The 24,762-nt window shown below is 43.3% G+C and overlaps 1 protein-coding gene across 5 annotated transcripts in view; it reads right to left on the minus strand.

Annotated features, from left to right (window-relative positions):
* Positions 1-24,762, minus strand: part of MTUS1 (microtubule associated scaffold protein 1) — a 112,668-nt gene that overhangs the window by 63,577 nt on the left and 24,329 nt on the right. For 2 of the 5 annotated variants that reach the window (XM_064272906.1, XM_023551171.2), the window contains exons 3-4: positions 15,195-15,356; positions 523-657 (exon numbers count right to left, since the gene is read on the minus strand). In XM_064272906.1, the coding sequence (XP_064128976.1) occupies positions 523-657; positions 15,195-15,356 (297 nt within the window). Of the gene's footprint in view, positions 1-522; positions 658-10,162; positions 10,412-15,194; positions 15,357-24,762 lie in introns of those variants that run through there. The other 3 variants (XM_064272907.1, XM_023551172.2, XM_003412323.4) reach the window with 2 other exon arrangements.

A 24,762-nucleotide genomic window follows, 5' to 3' on the forward strand; every position in this document is an offset into this window, starting at 1 on the left:
AATAATTGTTAAATACACCAAATTGTCAAAAATTTAACTTCTTCCCCCGAAACTACAGCCTCCTGACTCTCGGCTAACTCAGAACTGAAACCATTCCTGAAGCCCACTTTTCAGACAAAGATTAGACAGGCCTATAAAACAAAAAATAACACATGTGAGGAATGTACTTCTTGGCTCAATCAAATATACGAGACCAAATGGGCAACTCCTGACCAAAATCAAGACCAGATGGCAGAAGGGACAGAACTGGATGAATGCACACAGGGAACCTGCGATGGAAAGAGGGAGCATGCTGTCACATTGTGGGGACTGCAACAAATGTCACAAAACAATATGTGTATAACTTTCTGACAAGAAATTAACTTGAGCTGTAAACTTTTACCTAAAGCACAATTAAAAAAAAAAAAAGGAAGAAAAACTGCAAAATAAAACAATAATAAACAAACAAAAAATTAACTTCTTACAAGCCAAGCACTTAAAAATGGTTTGTCTTCTCTGTTCTATCTACAATGGGGACCATACCTTTCAGAGTAGGTTTTAATAAGTGTACATGCACTCTGGGTGTCAGAGGTTTCAAACACAAGGACCCCGAGGAACCGTTCTGAAATGCTGGTTTTGGAGTCTTTTCCTCATACTTGATGACAGCGGCATTACCAGCTGTGGTAGAACAGAAATGTACATTTCATTTTATTGATAAATACCAACCTCCCATAATTCATTCCCTCCTCCTTGAATCAACAAATGTTAAGCACCTATAATGTGCCAGTCATTACTGACTTGAGAATGCAAAGATTGGTAACTGGTGCTTCCTGTCCTCGAAGGATGCCATGGTAAATGCTGTAACCAGGGCGACCACACATCCCAGTTTGCCCAGCCACGTTCATGCCCTTAGTTTCTGCGTCCTGTCCAGTTCAGCTTTCCTCCCAGAGAAAAGCTTGGGGGCAGATTGCATGATTCTATGCACTACAAAGCAAGTATGCCTGAGGTGCAGCTAGACTGAACATCCATCTCCAGGAGGCCAAAGCAGAGGACAGGCAGCCAACTGTGCTGATGACGCGACAACAGTGCGCACATTCGCTGCCAGCTGCAAGGATGGGATCCTGATCTGATCCCCACTGGTTGTGGTAAGGAGGTGGAACTCCAGCAACTGTCCTGGAACCAACGTGCTTTAGCCCCAAAGCTAAAGCATAAAACATAAAGGGGAATCTCACCCAAAAGTAAAAATCTTTTATATTACATGTAAACTTTTCTCCTCTTTCACACTCACAGGGGAACCTTCTCCAGAAAAAAATTTCCGGGCACTTCCAGGCATTGCTCAAGGCAGAACAGTTGGGGAAACTCTGGTAACTAACCAATTTTGCTTCTACCAACCATCTGTCAGTTTATTGTACCATGGTGGCTTGCATATTGCCGTGATGTTGGTAACTACACCACTGGTGTTCAAATGCCAGCTGGGTCACCCTTGGTGGACAGGTTTTGGCAGAGCTTCCAGACTCAGATAGACTAGGAAGAAAAGCCTGGCGATATGTGTCTGAAAATTAGCCAGCGAAAACCCTATGGATCACAACAGGATATTATCCAATATAGCGCTGAAGGATGAGCCTCCTTCATAGGAAGGCACTCAAAATACACAGTGGCTGCAACAATGGACTCAAGCATGCCAGTAATCGTGAGGATGGCACAGGATAAACTTTTCATTCTGTTGTACATCAGGCTGTCACGAGTCGGAGCCGAATGGACGGCAGCAAACAATTCCGCTTAGGCTACAGTGTAATTCTAAGTTCAGCACTGTTAACCTGGCAGTGGTGGCTCCCACAGAAGGAGAACCACCCTATTTCCCAGGGAATACGTCAGGGTACAAGTGAGAGGGAAGAACTAAGTGAGCACATGCTATATTTTAGATCACAGTACGTCACTGATTCCCGGAAAGGGTGCCTTTTGTTTTGCTAAATTCTCTGACTTTGGCTCTCTTTCTTTACTGGGACTACAGAGAGTTCTAGCACATGAAGCGAAAGTGATACATTAGACTAAAGAACACAGATTTAAACAATACTGGTAATTTATAGCTTGTTAACTTTTTGTTGGAACCCAAGTTTTAAACCATGGAGAAACAATTACAGGAAAGCCTCTGGCTTAGTCTTATTTCTACTTTCACCCAATAATGACTGAAGCCCTTGGCATCAAAAAACAAAATATCTTTCAGCCACAGAAGATAACTGCATAGTTCATATTTAAATAGGTCCTTCCTAAATCATGACTTTCCCCTTCACGTTAATGGCTGCCCACTGGATTAAAAAAAGAACCTCGTTCTTCTATAACATCCTCGAGGTGTGTGTACTGGGAGGAGAAAAAGGGGTTGAGGAAAAAGGGAGAGCAGGGCCTGTTTCTAGAACTTAGAGTTCCATTAAAAAAAAAAAAAAAACCCACTGCCGTCAAGTCGATTCTGATTCATAGTGACCCTATAGGACGGAGTAGGACTGCCCGATAGAGTTTCCAAGGAGTGCCTGGCGGATTTGAACTGCCAGCCTCTTGGTTAGCAGCCGTAGCACTTAACCACTACGCCACCAGGGTTTCCAGTGAGAGCGCATTTTCACACGGTGTTTTTGCAGCAGATGTCTCTGACACATGAGGCCCTGTGAGACAGTGTGTCTCTGCTACGGCCGGGGAAGTGGGCTTTGTGGCTCCCTCAGGAGTACAGCCACCATCACCACCATTTACTGTGCTGTTTTGGGCACACAAAACGTACATTTAAAATTTTTTTTAAGTACCAAGCACCTTACAAAAATATTTGAAAGTTGCGCCAAAACGTGAAAAATAAAAACGTAAAAAGCGATTCCAAGTTGTAGTCAGTGCAATTAAAAAAAAAAAAGGAAGCAGCATCTACAAAAATATACTTAAAAAAACAAAAGGTGGGATTGGTCTGAATGACTAATGGACCACAACTACCATGGCCTCCACCAGCCTGAGTCCAACACAACTAGGTGGTGCCTGGCTACCACTGACTGCTCTGACAGGGATCACAACAGAGGGACCCAGACAGACCTGGAGAAAAATGTAGAATAAAGTTCTAACCACAAAAAACACCACACTAACTGGTCTGACAGAGACTGGAGAACTCCTGAGAATATGGCCCCCATGTACTTTTTTAGCTCAGTAATGAAATCACTCCTGAAGCTCATCCATCCTTCAGCCAAAGATTAGATAGGGCCATAAAACAAAACGAGACTAAATGGGCATGCCAACCCAGGGACAAGGATGAGAAGGCAGCAGGGGACAAGAAACCTGGTAACAGGGAACTCGAAGTCAAGAAGTGAGAGCGTTGACATGTCATGGGGTTGGCAACCAATGTCACAAAACAATATGGAAAAAAAAAAGGTTGGCGTATGCTTTAAAAATAATCATTCTGATTTCAAGCCTTTCCTTTTGGTTGTCCATAATGAAATTATCTCTGAAAACATACACTGCACAGAAGCTTAGCTCCTATAGACAATTTTAACAATACTGTTTTGCTCTTCCTGTGAGACTATAGTTTTACCAGATGCCTAAGGATGTCAGTTCAGTACTTCGTCCTCTTCTTTCCACTCCTCTAAAAAACAAAACCCAAACACTTGGAAAGTTTTCTGGTTCTCTCACCCCGTAAAGTTAACGTTTTGCGGCTTAAGTTGTAGCTGCCTTAGAAAGCTGAGAGCCGCTTCTCCGTCCCTCCCTGCAGAAACTACACAGACCACTGACACACGTAGGCCGCCATCTACTCACTGAGTCAGAGGTGAAATAAGGAGGTTATCCCACTTCCTCCCCAGTTTCCAGGCTGAATTTCCCCTGCGCCCACCCAGGCTATAGCTGTTATTGTTTCTAAATCATCTTCAGTACTGAATTCTAAGCATACAATTCTATTCTAATATTCAACACCCACATCATAATTTCTTTATTAGCAACTCTGATTCCCTTCCCCACCTCGTGTTTCCAGCAGAGAATGAGACCAGATGCCTCCCTTGTTTACAAACACATTAGACACTGGAAGACAGCTGGACAATGTTCACCAGGTAGGCTATCCCAACCCCTAAACCAGTGCTGACAGGTGTCACAGTCAGACCCTGTAGAGATACACTGTTCTTCTTCCTAGGTCCACATCCAATCCCCCTACAGTGAGCCATCTGTTAATTCTTCCTGTGCCCAGATAACACCTCTAATACTAGGTCAGCCTTCCCTCCTTCCAATCAGCTTCTGTCAACTTCCTATCCTGCTTTCCAATTCCACCTTCCCCAGAACCCAAGGACTTGGCTTTCCAGGAGCTGATAGGAAGGACAGTGCTGGAGCTATTTACACTATAAAATGGGAAGGACAATCCTGGAGCTATTTACACTATAAAACGGGAAGGACTGTCCTGGAGATATTTGCACTATAAATTCAACACAGTTTTTTTAAAGGGTGGATAGGTAATGACTTCATGATCTTAAAATGACAGAACCAAAATTTCACAGGGCAGATTTTTTTAGATTTGCCTGTAAAGTGGACACTGAATTTTGATTAGCATTTCAACTTTTACAGCATCCAAATCCAAGAAGAGAAGCGGATGATGTCATCATCCAGTCTTAATGAAGATAGATCGTCACAATCTGGATTTTAATCTTACTTTTCCTGAAACTTTTTTTTCCCCATTATATTCAGCAACAAATAAGCCAAATCACCAAGCCAGATTTTGAAAAATCAAATTGAGCTCAATTTACAGACCTAATATGAAGTTGTAGGATTCTAAAGTTATGCTTTCCTTTTCTAAGCTTTAGACACAAAGGCCTTCAGTCCATAAAGACTTTAGCAAAAGGCACATTTCTCACAAGCCACAATGCTCCTGTCCCTTGGGCACCCTGCCACGTACAGCACAGGTGTTGTCTTGGAAACTGCCTCACTGCCAATCGTCGAACTCCGAACAACACTAGATTCATCAACTTAGCAACATGCAAGGGCCCAAAATCTGTTTTTCAAGGACAAATGTCTGAGTTTGACTTAGGTACACATACATAGAGGGATATACATACATGGTATATATTTATACAGGTCACCTATTGGAGCCCTGGTGGTGCAGTGGTTAAGAGCTACAGTTGCTAACTAAAAGGACACCAGTTCAAATCCACCAGGCGCTCCTTGGAAACCCTATGGGGCTGTTCTACTCTGTCCTATAGGGTTGCTATAAATTGGAACTGACTTGACAGCAATGGTTTAATGGTTTTTTTTCCCACCTTCACTCTTCCCGCATTACTAACGGTGGGGACAAACTGTGCTCAGCTGAACACTCTTTACGACTAACATTTACACATCTTTCTATTCTCTCAACATTAACACTCTAGGTTGGGCTATTGCTTTCTAGCAATGTACTTCCAAGTACAGTTTGAAAGATGTACTCTACTATGAGGTATGGGACCCTTCAAGGATTTCTCTTGCCCTCGCTTTCACTTCCCAACATGGCGGCCTGTTGGGTAACCTGCTGATATCTAAATTCTCCCTAGATCAAAGTTACTATAACCAAATGATAAACCTTCAGTGGCAATGATCCAATGTAATCAGAGGCATCTAAGAGTTCAAGCAATCGAGTGGCATTCACAACATCTGGGTCCTGGCTCTGACGTGGCCGCTATGTAACTGCGCGGAATCACTTCACCTCTCTCTGTGCAATAAAAAACCCGCTGCCATCAAGTCAGTCTGACTCATGGTGGCCCCATGTGTTACAGTACAACTGCCCCACTGGAATTTCTTGGCCGTAATCTTACAGATGCAGATTGCCATGTCTTTCTTCCGTGGAGCTGCTGGGTGGGTTTGAACCACCACCGACCTTTCCGTCAGTGGTTGAATGCAAACTGTGCTACCAAGTACCCCAAGTACGATGAGCAGATTTAAATGATCAGGTATGGAAACAGACAGTACACGTGTCATCACAGGCCCACACTGAACTGACTAGGACACTGAGGCCAGATGCAGCCTCCGAATCCTCCTAAACACAGGGCTCCAGGGAGCCACGGCCACACGATGGTAGCTGGCCCGTAGGGTCAACATGTGAAATACCACATGGGCTCGCCTATCACCAGCTCAGACTGTAAGGGGTTACCAACTGTCCCTGTTTTATTGTTATCCTTGGTCGTAGCTGTATCAATTATGCCAAAATAAGAGATTCTCCAGAGTAATTGTTTTCATTTTCCCATAGCCAAAATACAGTTCAAACGGAAAATACATATATATATATATGTAAGCGCGTGTGTGTGCACGCGGAGGCGAAGTAGGGGGAGGCACAGAGGGAGAGGCAGCGTGCATGAGCACTGAGTCCAAAGAAAAAATTAACAGAAATTCTCAGAAAAGCCTAGGCAGCAGAAATGGTTTCCCCATTAGATATGGGCTTCTCATTGCTCAGATTTTATTTGGAAATGAACGTCTAGTTAAAACTGGTTTTGTTTTGTTTATTAAATTACGTATATACACACAGAGCCAACCTTATGTTCACTGCTTGAATTTTTGTGAATCAGTTTAACGCTCTCCACTCTGTGGCATCATCTGCCCACCTGGCTGAAGACCAAATCCCTACTGAAGCTGAAGCTTTCAAATTGCAAAAGCAAAATTATTCAACTTTTTGGTAACAAGGATATCTTACACATTCCCTAGACAAACATTAAGAAGAGAAAGAATGAAAACAAAACCAATTATCGGTCTGGTGCTTCAAAGAACTTTACCAACAAAGTGAAGAACCACCTACAGATCAGGGGAAAAACTGTGGGAGTCATCTATCTGATTAGGGTTTAATACCCAGAATATATCATAAACTCCTACAACTTAACAACAAAAAGACAACCCAATCAAAAAGTGGGCAAAGGACTCGAACAGACATTTCTCCCAAGAGGAAATACAAATGGCCAACACGCACATGAAAAGATGCTCAACATCATTAGCCATTTCCAAAACCAACCCACTGCTGTAGAGTCGATTCCGACTCATAGAAACCCTGTAGGACAGAATAGAACTACCCCAAAGGGTTTTTAAGGCTGTAAATCTTTACGGAAGAAGACTGTCACATCTCTCTCCCACCAGGCAGCTGATGGGGTCAAACCACTGACATTTTGATTAGCAGCAGAGCACTTTAACTGCTGTGCCACCAGGGCTCCTTCATTAGCCATTCCAAAACCCATTGCCGTCGAGTCAATTCTGACTCATTGCAACCCTACAGGACAGAGGAGAACTACCTCATAGGATTTCCAAGGAGCAGCTGGTGGATTTGAACTGTCCACCTTCTGGTTAGCAGCCAAGCTCTTCACCACTGCACCACCAGGGTTCCGCATTAGTCATTAGGGAAATGCAAATCAAAACCACAACGAGATACACTTCACCCCACTAGGATGGCTACGATAAAAAAACTGGAAAATAACAAGTGTTGGCAGGTATATGAAGAAATCTAAGAAATCCAACGCTAGTGGGAACGTGAAATGGTACAGCCATGGTGGAAAACAGTTTGGCGGTTCCTCAAAAAATTAAACACAGAGTTACCATCTGACCCAGCAATCCCAATCCTAGGTATATACCCAAAAGCCCAAAAGAAGTGAAAGCAGGGACACAAACAGAGACTTGGACGCCAATGTTCACCACAGCACTAGTTACAGTAGCCAAAAGGTGGAAAATGCCCATCAGCAGATGAATGGATAAACAAAACGTGGTACATATATATTCATTCATACAGTGGAGTATTACTCAGCCATAAAGAGGAATAAACTTCTGATACATGCAACAACATGGATGAACCTGGAAAACCCTATGTTGAATGAAGTAAGTCAGTCACAAAAGTATAAATATTGTATGATTCCACTTACATATGAAATATCTAGAATAGGCAAATGTATAGAGGCCAAAGTTTACTCATAGTTACCAAGGGTGGAAGGTAGGTAGGGGAGAGGATGCCATTGTTTAGGGGACACTGGGTTTCTGTTGAGCCCTGGTGGTACAGTGGTTAAAGCACTCACAGCCACGAACTGAAAGGCCAGCAGTTAGAGCCCACCAACTGCTCCGTGGGAGAAAGATGAGGCAGTCTGCTTCCTTAAAGATTTACAGCTTTGGAAACCCTGTGGGGCAGCTCTACTCTGTCCTGCAGGGTCACTATGAGTCGGAATTGACTCTCTGGCAGTGGATTCGGTTTCTGTTAGTGGTGGTGGAATAATTTGAAAACGGCAGTGATGGTTACGCGATGAACATAACCAATGTCACTATATTGTATGTGTAAGAAATGTTGAGCTGGCAAATGTTTTGTTCTATGTATTTTTGGCACAACAATTAAAAAAAACTAAAATCAGCCTGCATAATGATACTTTCTTATTAAATAGCCCATTCAGAAGTACAAAATACTAGGCACTGAGGCCCTGCCTCACCTATTGCAGACATCACTAGTCAAAAACAAAACTTTCCCTCTAAACCTGGAAGCAGCCTAAGAAACCAGCAACATTGTACCCCAGGTGATTCCTATCAATTGACCAGTGTTGACAGGTGATGCAATTCCCACCTTCCATCCCCGCCGTGAGAAAAAAAAAAAAAAAAAAACAGGATAAATAAGACTCTTTCTTATACTTACCAGTTTAATATCTTAAAACGCCTTCCTCCCAAACTTCCCTGAGTTAGAGGGAAAACTAGGATGAGCCAAGTTGAGAACCTCAGCTGTGTATCACACCCCCTCAGCAGGGCTGGCCACGAAGGATGGGAACGCTCCACCTTTAGGTGGCCCACTTCTAGTCTTCCATCAGGCCCTGGATGGCGCAAGCAGTTCAGGCTCAGCTATTAGCATTAAGGCTGGAGGTTCAAACCCATCCAGTGCTGTCATGGAAGAAAAGCCTGGCGTTCTAATTCCACAGAGATTACAGCCAAGAAAACCCCATGGGGCAGTTCTACTCTGTAACTTATGTGGTCACCATGAGTCAGAACCGACTTGATAGCAATGGGTTTTGTTTGGGGTTCTGTTCTCCTGTTTCCAAGAGAGTGCACTGTATTGCCTCTCACCGTCTGTCTCTCAGAAATGAACACGGTTCTGCAGCCAAGGTGGAAGGAGAAGGAAGTCTTTAACTTTTGATTCCAGCTTATGTGGTAAGGTTACACCCTCTGTCAAGACCTCCTACACATTTGCACAATGGCCCTCAAACCTTCCACTCTGTTCAAGGGCTACCAACATATCATTTACTTTTATCTCATTACATAAATAATCTGAAACCCTGGACTTCAGATATGAGTCTGAAAGAGCTTAAAATGTCCAAAGTCTGTAAAACAGTACATTTGATAGAGAAACTACTGTGCGATGTTTTATGTTAACATCCAAAGGGAAATCAATACTTCTAAATTTTTAATGTTTTAAACAATAAACATATAGAACCTGTAAAGAACCCCTAAAAAAAGGGACATCTATTGTTTTACGTATTCTGGTTCAGTCATTTTAAAACTTGGTCATGCTATTTCTATAGGACCCCAAAGTACTGAGAACCAGATATTAATTGCACAGAGACGGCACTACGTTATCACAGAAGTCCTCAAAGGACGCCGCTGACAACATCACAACCCGAAGAAAGGAGTAGACAAAGCAAGATAACTACCTTCTTTAAAAGATCAAAAGATGAAGTTATTTCCTGCCATGGCCCTTCATTATCAGTGGCGGGAACGTTTTGGCTCAAAATGGTTTTTCAGGCTTAGGACAGTCTTTTAAAAAAAAAAAACACGCATGCTTAACATTTTTTGGATACAATTGGGTAAAATAATCAAAGGTGTGATGTTTTTATTTTCCTTTTAGGAGAGTATTTTTTCTACACTCAGACAACTATAAGCTACATTCACAGTAACTCCAAGTTACTCATCAGAAATTAAACCATCAAATAGTCTTTGGTAACAGAATAACTTCACGTGCCAAGACAACAGACAATTCTGCTGAACCGTATCTAGTACAAGTCCCGAGCTATGAAAAATATACAATAAAATTAGCCCCGCCCAGAATCACTCACATTTTAAATACGTGCAAATATGCCCAAGAAATACTACAATGAACATTAATGACAAGTTAGAAAAGCTAGCAATTAAAAAAACACCAAATAAATTTATTAAATAAAACTTCCAAGCATGCTGACAAAGAAAAGAATCAAACCAAAAGCCAGCGACCTACTTCTTTTCCCAGTAAACGTGGCTAACAAAGGAATTACACAAAGGCTGTAGGATCCCACGACCAGCAGTGTCAACAAGGTAGCATCATAGTGCCGCTCTGAACCAGCCGGTGGGAAGAGGGTAGAATTGATGAAAATTTTCGAAGAAATATCAGTTTCTGTGCAGCTGCGAAATCCTCCTGGTATAGTCATTTAAAAGGATCAGGGCGAGCTCAGGCAGGAAAAACTGCAGCCATGTTCACTCTCATACCCCTCATGCTTGCTCTTGGTGAATTAGAATGGAGGAGGGAAAAAAAAAACTGTAAGCTCCAGGGCACTGCACAAAACAGATTAAACCAGCCAGCAACTCAGACTAAGAAAGAAACTCATTGATCTGAATGCTTAATCTGCAACAAAGCGCATCGCCACTAGACCGGCTCTGAGGGTGTAGGGTAAACCCCTTTGTTGATAGACAAAAAGGAATAGACAAAAGCATTTTACAACCTCCTCAGCAGTGTCAGACACAGTCCTGAAACAGTGGTCAAGTCAACATGGCTGTCAGGCTGTCAGAAGACACTGGATAATGGCATGTCTTAGTTATCTAGGGCTGCTGTGACAGAAATGCCACATGTGGGGTGGCTTTGGCAAACAGAAATTTATTTTTCCACCGTTTAGGGTGGAAAATAGAAGTCTGAATTTAGGGTGCTGGCTCTAGAGGGAGGCTCTCTCTGTCGACTCTGGAGGAAGATCCTTGTCTCTTCTGAGCTTCTGCTCCTGGATAATCTTTACATGGCTTGGCATTTCTCTTCCCCAGTCTCTGCGTGTCTATCAATTATACGTTTAACCTCTTTTATATCTCAAAAGAGATTAACTCAAAACACACCCTACACTAATCCTGTCTCATTCACATGACAAAGACAACCCATTCCCAAATGGGATTAAAATGACAAGCACAGAGGTTAAGATTTATAGCACATATTCTTGGGCAACACAATTTAATCTGTAACATTTCACCCTTTGGCCCCCCAAATTCATGTCCTTGCCACGTGCAAAACACATTCACCCCACCATATCCTCCCTAAAGTCTTAAATCAACTCCAAGTTGGCAATCTCATCTTCTGAATCATCTAAATCAAATATGGGTAGACTTTAGATATATCTCCCCCAGGGCAAAATTTCTCTTCTTCTGTGAAGCTGTGAAATCTAGACTGTAAGTTATCTGTTTCCAAAGTACAGAGGTAGAACAGGCACAAGGTAGACATTTTCATCCCAAATGGGAGAACTTAGAGGGAAAGAAGGGATAACAGGCACCAAGCTAGTCCAAAACCCAGAATAACAATGTTCTTTAGCTCTCAAGGCTTGAAAATAATCCTCTCTTCTCTGAGACCATCTAGGCAATGGCCCTGCCCTCCAGGCTCTGGGTGTTGGCCATGTTCTCTGGATTCTGGGTGGAGGCCCTTGAGCTCTGGGCTTCAACTCCATCTTCTAGGCCCACTGGGGTGGCAGTTCTGCTACTTGGCTCTGGGTGGCCCCATTTTCCTAGTCCATCATGAGTGGCAAACCCTCTTGGCACTGGCAGGCCCCATTCTTTTGCCCCTTGGGCACGACACTCCCGCCCCTCAGCTTTGGGCAGTAGCCCCATCCTCTTGGCCAAATCGAACAGCAGCCCCACACATTGGAACCAAGCTGGTGAAGATCTGACTCTTTGAAATCTGGGAGGCTGTGACTCTACCCTTTGGCTCCTTTGACCTATTCCCTGCCTATAGAATTCCAAGGGGCAGAGAGCATTCTCCGCTTTTTGTTCTTCTCTGTCCCCTTCAGTCTAAGCTGATGGGTTTTCTGCTGTGGTAATTGGTTAGATCCATCAGTCACAGGTTTAATCTCTAATAAAAGATTATGTAGCCACATCCTTGGTGAACATTCTAGGACACATGTCCTTGGTTTGCACAGCAGAATTTTCCAAATCTTTAAAGATTTTTTTTTTTTTTTCATTTTGCACAGTTCATTTCTAAGTCTACCTCTCTCATCTCGTATTTTACTATAAGTGGCAAGGAGGCCCCTTTAAGATCTTGCTTAGAAATCTCCTCAGGCAGATATCCAAGTTTATTACTTATAAGCTGTACCTCCCACCAAACATTTGAACATGATTCAGAAAAGTTCTTTGCCACTGCACAAAAAGCATTGCCCTTCCTCCACTGTCTAATCACGTGTTCATCATCTTCTTTTAAAGCCTCATCAGAAGCACATTTAATGCCCACATTTCTAGCAACATTCTGTTGCTGGCGCCATATGTATTCTCTAAGATGACAAAGTCCTTCTCTATAGCTCTTCTTGCTCCCTTCTGAGCCTTCACCAGAATTGCCTCTGACATCAATAATTCTACCAACAGTTTCTTCAAGACAATCTAGGCTTTTACTATTAGGCACTTTAAAATTCTCCCAGCCTCTACCCATTACCCAATTCGAAAACCACTTCCACACTGTAGGTGTTTGTTAGAGTAGCACCCCACTCCTGGTATCAAATTCCTGTCTTAGTTATCCAATACTGCTATGACCGAAATACCACAAGTAGGTGGCTTTAACAAATAGAAATTAATTTTCTCACAGTTTAGGAGGCTAGAAGTCCAAGTGACGGCTCTAGGGGAAGGTTTTCTGCTGCCTCTGGATGAAGGTCCTTGTCTCTTCTGAGCTTCTGCTCCAGCGATCTTCATGCAGCTTGGAATCTCTCTTTCTCCATCTCTGCTTCTCTCAATTGCTTGTTTAATCCCCTTTACATCTCAAAAGAGATTGACTCAAGACACACCCTACACTAATCCTACCTCATTCACATAACAAAAACAACTCATTCCCAAATGAGATTATAACCACAGGCATAGAGGCTGGTGTACAACACATATTTTGGGGGGGACACAATTCAATCTGTAACATGGCTCTACAGAACATGTCTGCTTCAAGTATCACAAATTCCATCACTAGAGTGCCCTCTGAGAGCACGCTGGTGATTCTATTTTTGACAGTTTTTCTTAAAATTCACATTGCAAACAGGGAAAGCTGCAAGTGGAATGACCTCAAAATAATACACACGTAAATTACCTTTTCGAATTCACAGAGAAATACCTGTTACATTTACAAGCCCTTCTGATCCTATGTCCCCACTTCAAAATTTAAACAGTAAACAGAAACTCCAAAACACCATTGCTGTTGAGTCGATTTTGACTCACAGTGACCCTACAGGACAAAGTAGAACTGCCCCATAGAGTTTCCAAGGAGCACCTGGTGGATCTGAACTGCTGACCTTTTGGTTAGCAGCCATAGCACTTAACCACTACGCCACCAGGGTTTCCAAGCAGAAAATAATAAAAATAAAAAAATACTCCTGTTTAATCATAAATGACATATTCTAATATCCCCAAAGTTCCAGTATACAGCTATTATCATGAGAAGAGCTACTGCTGCAAAGTGGCCTATTGGAAATGTGCTCATTAATCCAGTCATTAATTCAATGCCTTATCCTTCATGAGCACATACACTCTCAATTTTCTCCCGCATACTGGCTGTGTGACCTTGGACAAATGACAACCTCTCTGAGCCTCAATTTTCTCATATGCAAAATCAAGGTAACAGCAGAAGTTTATTGTGGGAGGGGAAGAGGAATAATGTAAGGTCATTATATTCCCTGGCAGCACAACAATTAAGCTCTCGGCTGCTAACTGAAAGGTTGGCGGATCAAACCTACCCAGCAGCTCCTTGGGAGAAGGACCTGGCAATTTGCTCCTGTAGAGATTAACTGAACAAAACCAAACCCACTGCCGCCAAGTCGATTCCGACTCATAACAATTCCATAGGGTTTCCAAGGCTATAAATCTCCACGGAGCAGACCAGCCACACCTTTCTCCTGCGGAGCCGCTGGCGGTTTTGAATCGCCAACCTTTTGTTCAGTGAGCAGCTGACCACTTTAACCGCTGCAGCACCAGGGCTCCTTCCATAAAGATTAAAAAAAAAAAATAGCCTAGGAAATCCTATGCGGCAGTTCTACTCTGTCACATGGGGTTGCTATGAGCAGAAATTGACCCGAGGGCGCTCTCCAACAACAAATCATATTATCGTGCCCCATATCCAGAAGGTTTCAGAAAGCCTGACTCCACTTCGTCCCCACGCTCTCACCAGAAAGAAGAAACTGGTCCCCCTTGACGCCGAGGGAGTTCCCCTCCTTCCCACACCTCACAAGCCCAGGTCGTGGTCTATCTGGTATCCTGGTTATCCCTGTAGGTACTGTCTTTCTTCTCAACAACATTTAAGGGCAGGACGTGTCACACTGCGTACCCCTCTCCGCATGGATCGCGGGGCCTTACGCGCTGCAGGCCCTCCAAAATCATCTGAATCAACAAAGCCAGGAGTTATTTTACAAGGAAATTTAAGAGAGAAATGAGAAAGGAAGTACTAAATCCAAACACATGTTTTGCATAGAAAGGGGGACGGCTCAATTAATTCGCTTGTCTTATGCACATAAGACAGAAACCACATGAACTGGAAACTTCCAAAATACTCTCCTGAGTTCAAATTACTTAGAATCACACTTGAGGTTCTATTAGTCATCTTACACCTAGTCCAGCATCCAAAGGAGAAGACTTCAAGACAGACACATCTACAAAACATGGTATTTTACAAAGTAGATGAAATTCATCTTTTTTCTGATTTCCAGGTGGGAATCCAGGGCCCCTGGATTGCTCTTCTTTCCTTAAACAAGCCCCCAAACACCTCACTTCAAGCCATGCCTTTTCAGTGTCCCTCATGCAAAAATACGCCAGGTACCTTCAACACATCATCATTTCAATGTTTCATGGCACGTTCATCCAAAGAGAGGAACGTTTTTAAAATAATTTGTTTTTTCCTGCCAAACATCCTGCTCAATTCCAGGCGAGCAGTGGTAGGCATATTTTTCCCTAAATCACAGAATCAAAAATTTTGGTAATCATCTGTGGGGCATTTTTTTTTTTTTCTTATAACTACGTTATTGCTACAACAATCACCAAAGCCTGACACAACAACAACTCACAATTGTTGCTGTAAGTGCTCAGGTCACTGTGGGTGCTGGCGATGGGAGAGGTGCTTCCTGTCCTCCGCAGCCTCGTGCTTTTCAAGGATGCTCTGGACTTAGCAAGTGGCCTAGGCAAATCCACCCAAGACGGCAGCGTGGTTTTCAAGGATGTAGGTTTTCCTTGGGGTTAAAAAAGGGAAAAAAGTTTCCAATGCTATTCATTTTTGAACGTTGCATCTTTAAGACGGTAAACTCAAACTCCGGTCCTAACAATTGAGTCAAAATGTAAAATGAATATCCAGGATCACATGACCGCAAATGATTCTCGATATTCAATTTACATTTTGCTAAGTTAGAGATAAAACAGCAGAGAAGATGAGAAGCATGTAGCCCTGTAACCTGCAGCAATTAACTCATAACTCTTCTCCTCGGACACAGGCATCAGGAAGAAGTGCCATGTGAGGTAGAAGCTTTTGGCAAAGGTGAAACCAAAGAATAAAAAAATTGATAAGGTTTTCCCCACCCCATACTGTTGGTTAAAAAAAAAAAAAAACCCAACATCAAATTAGTTCATATATGCACTAGGCTGCCACTTAATAAAATAACAAAATCAGTGAAAATTTAAAACAAAAACAAACAAACAAAAAAAAACTCTAAGGAAGAAACCAATTTGATAACAAAAACTTAACATTTGAAAATGCCTACTACCTACCACCAGGTGGTGCCACGCCATCAACATACTTTCTCATCTGCTCTCCTCTCTACTCCACACAGTCCGGTCTTCACTCAAATTTCAAGCTCTATTTCTTAGCTGGTGGCGTAGTGGTTAACTGCTATGGCTGCTAACCAAGGGGTCAGCGGTTCAAATCCACCAGGCGCTCCTTGGAAACTCTGTGGGGCAGTCCTACTCTGTCCTATAGGGTCGCTATGAGTCAGAATCGACTCAACAGCACTGGCCTGGTTTTTCTGGTTTTTATCTCTTAGCAAGGAAACCCTGGTGGTGTAGTGGTTAAGTGCTACTGCTGCTAACCAAAGGGTCAGCAGTTTGAATCCCCTAGGTGTTCCTTGGAAACTCTAAGCGGCAATTCTACTGTGTCCTATGGGGTTGCTATGAGTCGGAATCAACTCGACGGCACTGGGTTTGGTTTTTGTTTTTTTTGATCTCTTAGCTAAAGTATTCCTGCTTATCAATGAAACAGATATGCTTGCTACTCTCTGACATCTTGGAGACCAGAAAGCACATTAACTGGAAATTTAAAAAATATACTCCTGATTGCAAATACTTAGAATTAGTCTTGTCATTCTATTAGCCATCCTACATGAATCTAGCCCTGATACTCACACCTGCTACCTAACTACAGGCATTTCCCAGGTTCAGTTCCCTACCTTCACTGCTCCACACCTCTCTCTTGAAGAGTGAATGTATTTACTTTACGCCAGCCGACACCCTACATGGATGACTTCCAAATTCCTGCCTGAGTCCTATCCACCTTCTGAGTCCCAGTATTCCTTGCGTTTTTAATTCTTGGTGAGCGTTTCACCTCGGGTAATTAGGTACCATCCTAAATTATCTATTAATGCTAACGAGAGCTCCACTGCTCTTTTTCCCCCAGCCTCAAAATGTTGGCATTGTCTTTTTTTGCCCAGGATTCCCAAATAACCTGGCACCAAATACTTCAGTGCTTCTAATATCACCTGTTTGGGGAATTTCAGAGCTTTGAGACCTCAGATGAAAATGACATTGTCACATGTAGCTAATGGCACCAGAAGCGAGTAAAACCCTTTGCAAAGTAATGCTCATTGCTTTGTTCCAGTGATTTCGAATCTCCCCTTAAGAGAGAAAAGGGAGCTCAGGCGTCTCGGGTCTAACATTTAAGGCACGTGCCTTAAGGTTCTACCTCTGTCTCCAGCCCCGACCTGTACTGTGCTTTTACAGTAGAGCACACTCCATCCACTACAATCAGGTCAGTTTTCTCTCTGATACCAAGGGAAACCACATGCTACTCTCATTTGCTACGCACATCATTTCTTTTCAAAGAGCTCTTTTTCCTCTCCACCCAAGCCCCACAAATCATTACTCAGCCCCTTATTTTTGCCTAAACAATTGCATTAGACCCCTACAGTTCCGTCCTTCCATCCCTTCCATCCCATTAAGATGATCTCCCAAACATGCAAACTAAGGTCATGATTCAATCTAAAATTTCCCGTTGTCTACTGGGTAACGATATTATTAATCCTCAGAAAAGCGTAAAAGGCAGTCCAAGAGTTGGATCCTACAAACCTCCTCTCCGCTCAAACTCTGCTGTGCCCATTCCCTCTACACGCACACACACAGGCACACACGCAGGCACACGCATGCACATACACAGGCACTCACACGCACACACGCATGGCACACAGGCACACACATGCATGCACACGCACAGGCACACACACAGAGGCACACGCACACACATGCGCGCACACACAGGCACTCACACACAGGCGCGCACACAGGCACACACACAGGCACCCACACACAGGCACTCACACACACAGGCACTCACATGCACATGCACACACACACAGGCATTCACACACATGCGCACACACAGGCACGCACACACACACAGGCACCCACACACAGGCACTCACACACACATGCACACACAGGCGCACACACACAGGGCACTCACACACAGGCACACGCACACACACGCACATGCACACACAGGCATTCACACACGCATGCACAACAGAGGCACACAAGGCACTCACACACAGGCACACACATGCACATGCACACGCACACACATACATGCAAGCACACACACAGGCACACAGGCACACACACACATGCACCCACAGGCACTCACACACACATGCACCCACGGGCACACACACACGCATGTGCACACACAGGCACTGACACACACATGCACCCACACAAGGCACTGACATGCATGCACACACACAGGCACCCACACACAGGCACACACATGCACATGCACACACACGCACAGGCACACACAGGCACTCACATGCACACACACGGGCACTCACATGCACACACAGGCACTCACATGCACACACGTACACACACGCAAGCACACACAGGCACTCCCATGCACACACACGTACACACATATGCACGCACACACAGGCACGCACACAAGGCACTCACACACACAGGCACTCACATGCACACACAGGCACTCACACGCACACAAGGCACGCACACACACGCATGCACACACAAGGCACACGCGCACACACACTCATGCGCAGACACAGGCAGACACAGGCACTCACATGCACACACACAAGGCACACACGCACACACACACATGCACGCACACAGGCACTCATGCACACACACATGCACACGCACATGTACACACATCAGCAAGCACACACACACGGAACCACACATGCACACACATTCACACACCAGCCATATTTCGTTTCTCTAGGCTGTTGTACTCGGCTCCTAATGCTTATGCTGAAGCTTGGGGCTGAAACGGCCTCCTTTCTACCAGGGCTTTGAACCGCTTCCTTCCGGTTCAAACCCCTGCTGAGAATTTGCATTTCTAACAAGTTCCCAGGCCATGCTAATGCTGCCGGTTAAGGGCCAATTCTGAGAACCACTAGTAGAGAAGTTATACATAAGAATCACTGGGGGATCTTGTCAAACTGTAGATTCTGATTCAGTATATCCAGGGGTGGAAATGCAAATCCTTGGCAGGCATTCAAATGGGAAGGAACCTGTTCAAAGCCCTGCTTTCCACCCAGTCCCCTATCGCCACTGGGCGCATACAAAGGCAGCTGCTGAGTCTCTTGTAAATCCCTGCTACTCATCAGGGGCTCCACCCGGACTGCCGAATCGTACTTTGCATCTTCCCGAGATCTCCAGGTAAGTGGAGTACACGGTAAGCTTGGGAAGCACTGGTGAGGCTCCCGACCTCTCTGAGCTTCCCCAGTCAGGGCACCTCAGTCTGTGCGGAATGGACCACCCCTTCCTTTATGCTCACCCCACATACTTGCTTCTATCACAGCATTACTTCCTTAGGTCTCCTCCTGACTCATTTCTGTCCCCCAGGACCCAGCAAAGTGTCTAGCATGGATCGACAATAAATGCTGGGTGAATGAATGAACTTTTCTTTCAAGGCCAAGTTTAAGTGACAAACTGATAGTTTTCTTTCAGCATTACACTGAATCGTTCAACACTTAACCAGTTCTTATGAGCTTATTTGTCTCTTCAGTCTATTAACCAGATAAGAGACGGTCTTCTTTTACTCTCTTACAATAATAAGCAAATAGATACTCAAATATCTATTTGAATTCCTTTACATACATTTAGCAGCCAGTTTTACTTGCTTTTGGAGGGTCAGCCAATAGAGTTGTAGAACATAAGTTTACCAAATTGCTGCCCCTTAAGCAGAAATATTCTCATGACTCATCATCATTTTAGAAACCATGAGCAAGGTTGGGCAAGTAATAAATCAGAATTTCTCGGCTACGGCCACAGTGCCGTCAAGGCTCAACAAGTTTTAAAAGCAAGCATATTCTTCAGACAGGCTTGTTTCACTGCACTGTTTCAGAAATCACGTCAGGGTTGCAGGCACGTCTCAGTGTGTCTCAGAACCACTCCGGGTCTGTACCTTTTGACTCCAACACACAGCCCACAGCCAGCAGCAAACTTTGCCCCCAACTCAAATATACCCCTGACCGGCTCTGTTTCATCTCCACAAGGCTCCCTATCATCCCACCCTCCCCCACCCCCTCCACCGAATAGTCACTTGGAGTCCTTGCCAAAATCGTCCCCATTCCACCATTACTTTTTTTTTTAGTAAGTACCGTGGTTACAAAATGTTTATTTCACCAAAGAATTAGCTCCTTTGATACTCTGAATATCCTAATATACAGATAAAACCCTGTTGCTGTTGCGTCAATTGACTCACAGTGACCCTGCAGAACAGAGTAGGACTGTGCCACAGGGCTTCCAAGGAGCAGCTGGTGAGTTCCAACTGCCGACCTTTTGGTTAGCAGCCGAGCTCTTAGCCACTTGCACCCCCAGAGCTCCAACATATAGATAAGGCCACATATGATTATTTTTATTACTATTATTATTATCGGAGCCCAGGTGGCACAGTGGTTAACGGCTTGGCAGCTAACCAAAAGGTCGGCAGTTCAAATTCACCAGCCACTCCTTGGAAACCCTATGGGGCCGTTCTACTCTGTCATATAGGATTGTTATGAGTCGGAATCAACTCAACAACGATGGGTTTGTTTTTTTTAACGTTATTATTATTACTAATAATATAGATGAGAAAACTGCTTTGGTGGTGAAATGGCTTCCTGGGGCCACATCTCTATCTACCCAGTGACAGTGAGGCCTAGAATCCAGGCACCAGCCCAGTGCCCCCTCTGCTGTGCCATGGAAAGAGCTGGTGAAACGTGGAAGTCTGGGAGAGCAGAAGCATCACAGTCAAGGGAAGAGGACCAGACTTGGAGGCCAGCTGAGTTCAAGTTTGGGATCCACGTCTTACCAGGAGGGTCCCTTCCAGTGAAGTGGTAAAAAAAATAGGGGATGTGATGAGGACATTTAACTATATCACCAACAGTCCTAACGCTGAACTTAACGGTGAGGCTGCCATAGGAGCAGCTGTAACTGGCCTTCATATAAAGAAAACAGTAAAAAAAAAAAAAAAAAAAAAAAACTCCTCATAAGCAATGTTGAAAGTAAGACATGGCAATATTGGGCTAACCTGGAGACTGCTAGTAACTGAAGAACCAAATCCTTAAGCAATGAAATCAAGTTAGGGCTACTCTGGCTCACCGTTCTGAAAAGCTGACACGTACCACTTCACTTCCCATCATTCAACTAACTGCAGAGATGAAAGATAAAGATTTAAGATCTACTTGCAGAAATATTATTGACTTTATTGGTTTATTTTAAGGTACTGCAGTTAACATGGAAACCCTGGTGGCATGCTGGTTAAGCACTGGGCTGCTAACCAAAAGGTTGGCAGTTCGAATCCACCAGGCGCTCCTTGGAAACCTCTGCCTTATAGGGTTGCTATGACTCGATGGCCATGGGCTTGGGGTTGGCGGTTAGCACAGAGTTACATATAAACAACAGGCTTGTTCTCATTCCATGATTTAACCATCTCTTGTCTAGAGAAAATCTGGGAGGAATAACATGTGCACCCTGCCTCTGTAAGACAAAGATTCTACTGGGTCTGAACCATCCCTTCATTAACCAAGCGATTTACTAAGATAACCACCCCAGAAAACCCGATGAAGTGTGTGGTGTTCAACAAGAAAAACAGTAAGGAAAGCCTTACAAAACTAAAACTCCAATCAAAACATATATTAAGTGGAAAAAAAAAAAAGGACAATGTTAGCATCCTATTTTTTAAAAAGTTTGTATTATATATTAAAAATTCCAGAAGGATATACCAAGGTTTTATGGGGCTGTTAAAGGATACGGCAGAGTGGGACGTGAAAGAAAAGAGGCAGGACTGGGACATCTTCCCTTCTCTCAAGTCAATTCCAACTCATACTGACCCTACAGGACAGAGCAGAACTGCCCCATACAGATTTCCAAGAAGTACCTGGTGGATTTCAAATTGTTGACCTTTTGGTTAGCAGCCATAGATAGCTCTTAACCACGATGCCACCAGGGTTTCCCTACCGGGGTTAGAGGCAGTGAAATTTTTAACGAGACGATGAAAAGGAGATTACTGAGGTCTGTTTGCAAATACACATTAATAAGGCACACAAGTGGTAGGGCTATTAACTATTAGAGTCAGGAAGAGAAAATACCAAATAAACAGGCATAAGAATGGGAATTCCAGAACACTTAAATTGTGCTCATGCGGAACCTGTACATAGATCAAGAGGCAGTTGTTCATATAGAACAAGGGGATACTGTGCCTGGTTTAAATTCAGGAAAGGTGTGCGTCAGGGTTTTATCCCTTCACCATACTCTATCCTTTCTCATCTCTATGCTGAGCACAGGGTCGCTATGAGTCGGAACCGACTCAACGGCACCTAAGGACAACGTGCTAAGCAAATAATCCAAGACGCTGAACTATATGAAGAAAAACACAGCATTAGGATTGGAGGAAGACTTGTTAACAACCTTGCTTGCAAAGAGGACTTGAAGCACTTACTGATGAAGATCAAAGGCTACAGCCTTCAGTATGGATTGCACCTCAGCATGAAACAAAAGTCCTCACGACTGGACCAATAAGCAACATGATAAACACAGAAAATATTGTCGTTGTCAAGGATTTCATTTTACTTGGATCCACAATCAACATCCATGGAAGCAACAGTCAAGAAATCAAAGGACATATCGCATTGGGCAAATCTGCTGCAAAAGACCCCTTTAAAGTGATGAAAAGAAGTCACCTTGAGGACTAAGATGCACCTGACCAAAGCCACGGTATTTTCAATCACCTCATATGCAAGTGAAAGCTGGACAAGGAATAAGGAAGACCAAAGAATAACTGATGCCTTTGAATTATGATGCTGGCAAAGAATACTGATATACCACGGAATGCCAGAAAAACAAATCTGTCTTGGAAGAAGTACAGCCAGAATGCTCCTTACAAGCAAGGATGGTGAGACTTTGTCCTGTGTTCTTTGCACATGTTGTCAGGAGGGACCAGTCCCTGGAGAAGGACATCGTGCTTGGGAAAGTAGAGGGTCAGTGAAAAAGAGGAAGACCCTCAATGAGATGGATTGACACAGTGCCTGCAACAATGGGCTCACGCATAGAACAAATGTGAGGATGGTGCAGGACCTGGCAGTGTTTTGTTCTGTTGTACACACGATCGCAATGAGTTGAAACTGACTAAATGGCATCTAACAACAAAGACAGAATACAAAAGACGAGAATATGTTTATAGCTATAACTTGGGTTCTTTAAAAACTACTATATAAGAAAAACGAAACCCTGGTGGCATAGTGGTTAAGTGCTACAGCTGCTTACCAAAAGGTCAGCAGTTCAAATCCACCAGGAGCTCCTTGGAAACCCTATGGGGCAGTTTTACTCTGTCCTATAGGGTCGCTATGAGTTGGAATCGACTTAATGGCAACGGTTTTTTGTTTTTTTTTTTTTAAACAGAGAGTGACTTGTAGTGGAATTAGTAACTAGGAATTAATTATTACAACATTTAAATAAGTCTACCTACAAGGGATAAAACATTAACAATAAGTCCTGAGAGAAATAAATTATACATACTCCAAATTGATCAAAGCTTCACTCCCGATTAACTCCATAGTACCAAATTCTCTCAGCAGCACCAATGTAGATGTTTAGGAATTTAGCTTCAGTAGTAGAACATTGACGGCACTGGGTTTGTTTTTGTTTAGTAAAACATTATTGTATAAATGCTATTTACAGGAACCTCATAGGCTGGTAATAAAATAAAGACATTTCAACAACTTTCCTGTGTACGAGGAAAGGCAGAAACAATCTTTTACTTTAGCAACAAAAAGTAGTCATGCACAGACCCACACATGCACAGATACTGTACTTCCATGGACAAATTTATCCAAAAAAGTGCTAGCCCTACCTGCAGAAAATGAGAAAAAAATATTTGTAAAACTGGACATACATATTATTTCCTGAATTAATATGTCCAGTTTTACAAATATTTTTTCTTATTAAAAAAAAATTTTTGTCATTACAACTGGATTAAAAAGTAAAGGGTTTAAAACAAAACCATTAAAAAAAAAATGAAAGCTCAGTCAATTTCTCTTTGTGTAGGAAAATTAAGAAAAAGACATTTGGCAACTTAAAAATGAAAAACTTAAAAGATGAATTCCCATAAGCAAAAAAAAGGCATTGGATAAAGGGTTAGTGTCTTCAGTACACAAAGGACAGTATCAAATCAACAACAGTCATATACTCCAAAACAGGAGTGAGCAAAACCTTTAAATAAAAGAGCAAATAAAAATAGTCAATACTATTTAAATACGCACACACACATATTTAACCTTACTGTGCCAAACACCTTTGCGTAGCTACCCAACTGGCTGGCATTCCCAATTCCCGTCTCTGTCACCCACATCCCATAGAAAGGTTTATTGAGCCAACCGTCCTTGAAGTTAGCAGTAACCATGTGATCCGGTCTGTGCCAATAAGACGTCAGGAAAAGGCTGCTAGGGGGTGGGGTGCTGAATAAGACTTTCCCTCCCTGATAAAAGGAGAGAGGCATGCCAGGAGAAACCCGTGCTCTGGGACGCTGTCCTTTGCTTCCAGCCTTTGAACATGATGCTTAGAACTCTGAGCGGCCATATTTTAACTGAAAAATTAATTGAAAGCAACATGCTGAGGCAGGAGGAGCGGAAGGACAGAAAGATGACATTCTTGAATCACCAAACCTGGTGCTGCCTACCTCTAGACCTCCTGTTTAATAAACACACAAATCTACCGGCTGAAGCCAGTTGGTTGAGTTTTCTGTTACCTGCTGCACATTGTGTTCTTAACTGTTACACTCCTGTCGACGGCATCTGACAAAGCTGATCCCTTTCTCCTTTAAACACTTTCTTTACTTGGCTTCCAGTATACCACTTGTGGCTGACTGCCCTC

Source organism: Loxodonta africana, chromosome 19 (genome assembly GCF_030014295.1).
Source record: "Loxodonta africana isolate mLoxAfr1 chromosome 19, mLoxAfr1.hap2, whole genome shotgun sequence".
Taxonomy (NCBI): domain Eukaryota; kingdom Metazoa; phylum Chordata; class Mammalia; order Proboscidea; family Elephantidae; genus Loxodonta; species Loxodonta africana.